Source organism: Haemorhous mexicanus, chromosome 16 (assembly GCF_027477595.1).
Source record: "Haemorhous mexicanus isolate bHaeMex1 chromosome 16, bHaeMex1.pri, whole genome shotgun sequence".
Lineage (NCBI taxonomy): Eukaryota > Metazoa > Chordata > Aves > Passeriformes > Fringillidae > Haemorhous > Haemorhous mexicanus.
In genome coordinates this window covers 14,563,019-14,567,085 of record NC_082356.1, presented here as the reverse complement: position 1 = coordinate 14,567,085, position 4,067 = coordinate 14,563,019, and the positions used below count along the sequence as shown (strand labels likewise).

Genomic DNA, 4,067 nt, shown 5'->3' with positions numbered 1-4,067 from the left:
TGATCTGCCCCAGCTCTGCTCACAGACATTGCTGCTGCAGCTCCAGAGAAGGGAACAAAAGGGCATCTCTGCAGAAAACTATGCTGGGACATCCATTAGTTTCTTTAAAGCCACCGAGAGCACAGCACCTCATTGACACAGTCAGTGGCCACAGGGAAGGTGGAGAGAAACAAAAATGAACAATGCCACCAACAAAGACATTTCTTTGTGGACAATATGAGAAAACCAATTTAAAAAAAACCAAACCCACAAAAAAACCAACAAGAAGTATCAAATATGACTTTTATTACAAGTCATATGCAAACATTGGCCAGTAGTTTAATGCTCCTTAAATCATCCAGTCATCAGTCTCCACACTGCAGCCTTCAGCTCCTGGTTCCTCAGGCTGTAGATGAGGGGGTTCAGGGCTGGAGGCACCACCGAATACAGAACAGACAGGGTCAGATCCAGGGATGGGGAGGACATGGAGGGGGGCTTCAGGTGAGCAAATGCTACTGTGCTGATGAACAGGGAGACCACAGCCAGGTGAGGGAGGCAGGTGGAAAAGGCTTTGTGCCGGCCCTGCTCAGAGGGGATCCTCAGCACGACCCTGAAGATCTGCACATAGGAGAAAACAATAAACACAAAACAGCCAAAACTGAAACAGGCACCAACATCAAGAAGCCCAAATTCCCTGAGGTTTGAGTGGGAGCAGGAGAGCTTCAGGATCTGTGGGATTTCACAGAAGAACTGGCCCAGGGCATTGCCATGGCACAGGGGCAGGGAAAATGTATTGGCCGTGTGCAGGAGAGCATTGAGAAAGGCACTGGCCCAGGCAGCTGCTGCCATGTGGGCACAAGCTCTGCTGCCCAGGAGGGTCCCATAGTGCAGGGGTTTGCAGATGGACACGTAGCGGTCATAGCACATGATGGTCAGGAGGAAATACTCTGCTGAGAGAAAAAACATATAGAAAAAGAGCTGAGCAGCGCATCCTGTGTAGGAGATGGTCCTGGTGTCCCAGAGGGAATTGTGCATGGCTTTGGGGACAGTGGTGCAGATGGAGCCCAGGTCAGTGAGGGCCAGGTTGAGCAGGAAGAAGAACATGGGCGTGTGCAGGTGGTGGCCGCAGGCTACGGCGCTGATGATGAGGCCGTTGCCCAGGAGGGCAGCCAGGGAGATGGCCAGCAAGAGGCAGAAGTGCAGGAGCTGCAGCTGCCGCGTGTCTGCCAGTGCCAGCAGGAGGAAGTGGCTGATGGAGCTGCTGTTGGACATTTGTGCTGTCTTGGCATGGGGATCTTTAAAAAAAGTATCCATGGATTAGTTGGGTTTGGAGAGGACTTTAAATATCCCAGCACAGCCTGGGGGCACTTTCCCCCCACTGCCTGCCCAGGACTCTGCTGCCTGGAGCTGTCCCTGCCAGCAGCTGCTTCCCTGTGCCCAGGTCTGGGCCCTGCCAGTGCTGCCAGAGCCCAGCCCAGCCCTGGGGGCTCAGCTCTGCCCTGCAGACCCCTCCCAGCTCAGGCACTGCCCAGGTGCAGCTCTGGCTCTGCAGGCTCTGATGGCAACGTCAGAGCAACCCTGAGGAGGCTGGAAAAGTGACACAGATACTGCCTCTAAGGGGCCCTGTGCTGATTTCTGTCACTGACTGGTATATTCTGATCTGAGTTAACATCTTTTTTTATTTTTTTAAACGTGCACTGAGAGATGAATATCTATGTGCAACGTCCCATTCCTGGCAACCCAGAGCAGTATATTAAAAAAACAAGATTTTCCCTTTTATTCAGGTTCCGCCTTGCTGTACTCCCTGTATGATCTACTCAGGAATGTTCTGCAGTTAAATGTTATGCTGGAAGCAGTCCTGAACAATGCAGCATCCTCCCCACACAAGGAGAACACTTCCAAGCCTTACCAGCTGTCTCCTCCCACACAGATCTTGCCCCTCAGAGCTGCGAGCAGCTCCCCGGGCTGGCTGAGAGCTGTCCCTGGAAGCAGCAGAGTCCCTGCCCCAGCACAGAGCCCTGGGCTGCAGGACCCTGCTCTGCAGGGCAGCCCTGGGCACCCCTGGCTGCTCTGCACAAGACAGAGAATGTACTCACAGAGTCTGTAGGCATTGGGATGTTGCAGCTTTAGGAGATCACTGCAGGAGCTGCAACTGCATTGTCCTGCAGCCAGAGGTTCCTGTGCCAAGGGCTGGCAGGGATTGTGCCCCAGGCACTTCTCAGCACCTTCCCAGCCCTGACTGATTGAAGCTCTCTGTGCCTCTTTGCTGTGCCCAGGGTGGCTGCAGGCAGTGCCCCAGCCCTGCTGGGATGTGAACAGGAGCTGCTCATCAAGAGAAATGTGCTTTTGAAGCTCTGCTTGGTTACCAGGATCACCCTCTGTGCCAGGAGCCCAGCCCAGCTCAGCAGCACAGACACAGCACAAGGACTTTAATGACCCTCTGGGGCTTTGTGCTCAGGCCCTGAACATCAGTCCCTGAGAGGGAGCTGAAGAAACCTCTCCAGAACTGCAAGTCAGAATCACACACCAAAGTTTCTTTCACTTTTAATGGGTCCCACTGAGGGACACGACTGAGAAAGTGTCCCCAGGCCCCAGGCAGAGCAGAGAACTGCAGGCAGTGATGACAGGTGGGGACAAAGAGAAGCCAAATCTTGGTGCCCTGGGCCACAGCAGGGTCTGTGCCACCAAGGGCTGGGAGGAGACACCTTGTCCTGAGGCACTGGGGCCTCCTGGCACAGCCCCAGCCAGGCTGGGCACTGTCAGCCCCTTGTCCTGCCCTCAGCATCCCCCCCTAGCCCACATCCCAGTGGCCTCAAGGATCTGCTGGAAGGAGTCCCTGGGGAGCCTTGCTCAGGAATGGCCCTGGGGGCTCCTTCATGCTCGCAGGGACTGCAGGGTTTTCAAAGGACTTTGGGTTTGGCTTTTGCCTTGGAGTCTCTGAGAGGTTTGTGCAATCATGGCCTCCAACTATCTGCTGTAATTAGTCCCTGGAGAGGCTTTGTCAGTAACAGCACACAGTGGGGCTCATTAATACTCAGGGTACTTCAGTTTTTTAAGCTACTTGGTGTTTCCCTTTTGATACAGACTCTATATGAAAGATTGTGCAGTCATAGCCTGCAATTATCTGCTTTAATTAGTCCCTTGAGAGCTTTGTATTGACACTCAGTGGGGCTCATTAATTCTTTGAGATACTCAAAGTTTTTAAAGTACTTTGGAGTTTCTTTTCCATTCTGAATGTCTGAGAGGTTTTTTGTGCCATCCTGGCCTCCAGTTTTCTCCTCCAAGGAGTCCATGAGGAGCCTGTGTTGGGGATGGACCTCAGTGGGACCCATTCATGCCTGGAGACACCTTGCAGTTTTCTTCTGACTTTGATTCCTAGAAAGGTTTTTGCAATCTTCTCTCAGGCCCTGATATTCAAGGTCTCAGCTTCAAATGCACCACAGGGCTCATTAGGATCAAGCAAGTCCTGACAAACCATGGCTCTGCCTTGATTTCCCACTGCTCTAGTGCAGTTCATCAGAAAGGTTTCCTTTTACAGTTATGGAGAAATAGTTCAAAGAGCTTCTAGGAAACGTATTCCTATCTTAAACGGTGTCTTGTATTGCTGTTCTTATTATACAAGAGGTGATTGTGTGCAGCATTCTGTGATTGATATTGATCCAGGGCTGCTCAGAAGGAGGTCTGGCCAGGTCAGAGAAGTTTTACCTTGAGAGCTGACCCAGTGTAGACAGCCTTGCCCCACATTCCCTTGCCCCACGTGAGAAATGATTTTTACTTTCAAAAATTTACATGGTTTATTAAGATCTTATCAAAATACAACAGAAGACTGAAAAAAATAAAAGAACACAGCACCACAACCAAGGCTTTCAGTCACCATGTACTGAATGGAAAACAAAATGGATGTTCTGTCTTTTATACCTCTAGCCTCTCCCAAAGTCTTGTCAATCGACTCCTTCTTCTCTGTCCAGTGGTGGAGATCCCTTTCTTACACCTTGATTGGAGGTCAGGTGCTGCCTTAGTAACAAGCCAACCCTCCCAAATGCCCCAACCACTGAAGCCATCCCGTGAGAACAATGCAAGGGGGAGGG

General features: G+C 51.6%; 1 protein-coding gene across 1 annotated transcript; it reads right to left on the bottom strand.

The window, feature by feature from the left end:
- Nucleotides 1-333: 333 nt before the first annotated feature.
- On the bottom strand, nucleotides 334-1,256 carry LOC132334774 (olfactory receptor 14J1-like). The gene has a single exon (XM_059860888.1). It carries the CDS (start codon nucleotides 1,249-1,251, stop codon nucleotides 334-336), a length of 918 nt encoding a protein of 305 aa, XP_059716871.1. The 5' UTR covers nucleotides 1,252-1,256.
- Nucleotides 1,257-4,067: the final 2,811 nt, after the last annotated feature.

Coding starts and splice junctions, on each gene's coding strand:
- LOC132334774 (XM_059860888.1), bottom strand. CDS start 1,251: ATGTCCAACAGCAGCTCCATCAGCCACTTCCTCCTGCTGGCACTGGCA.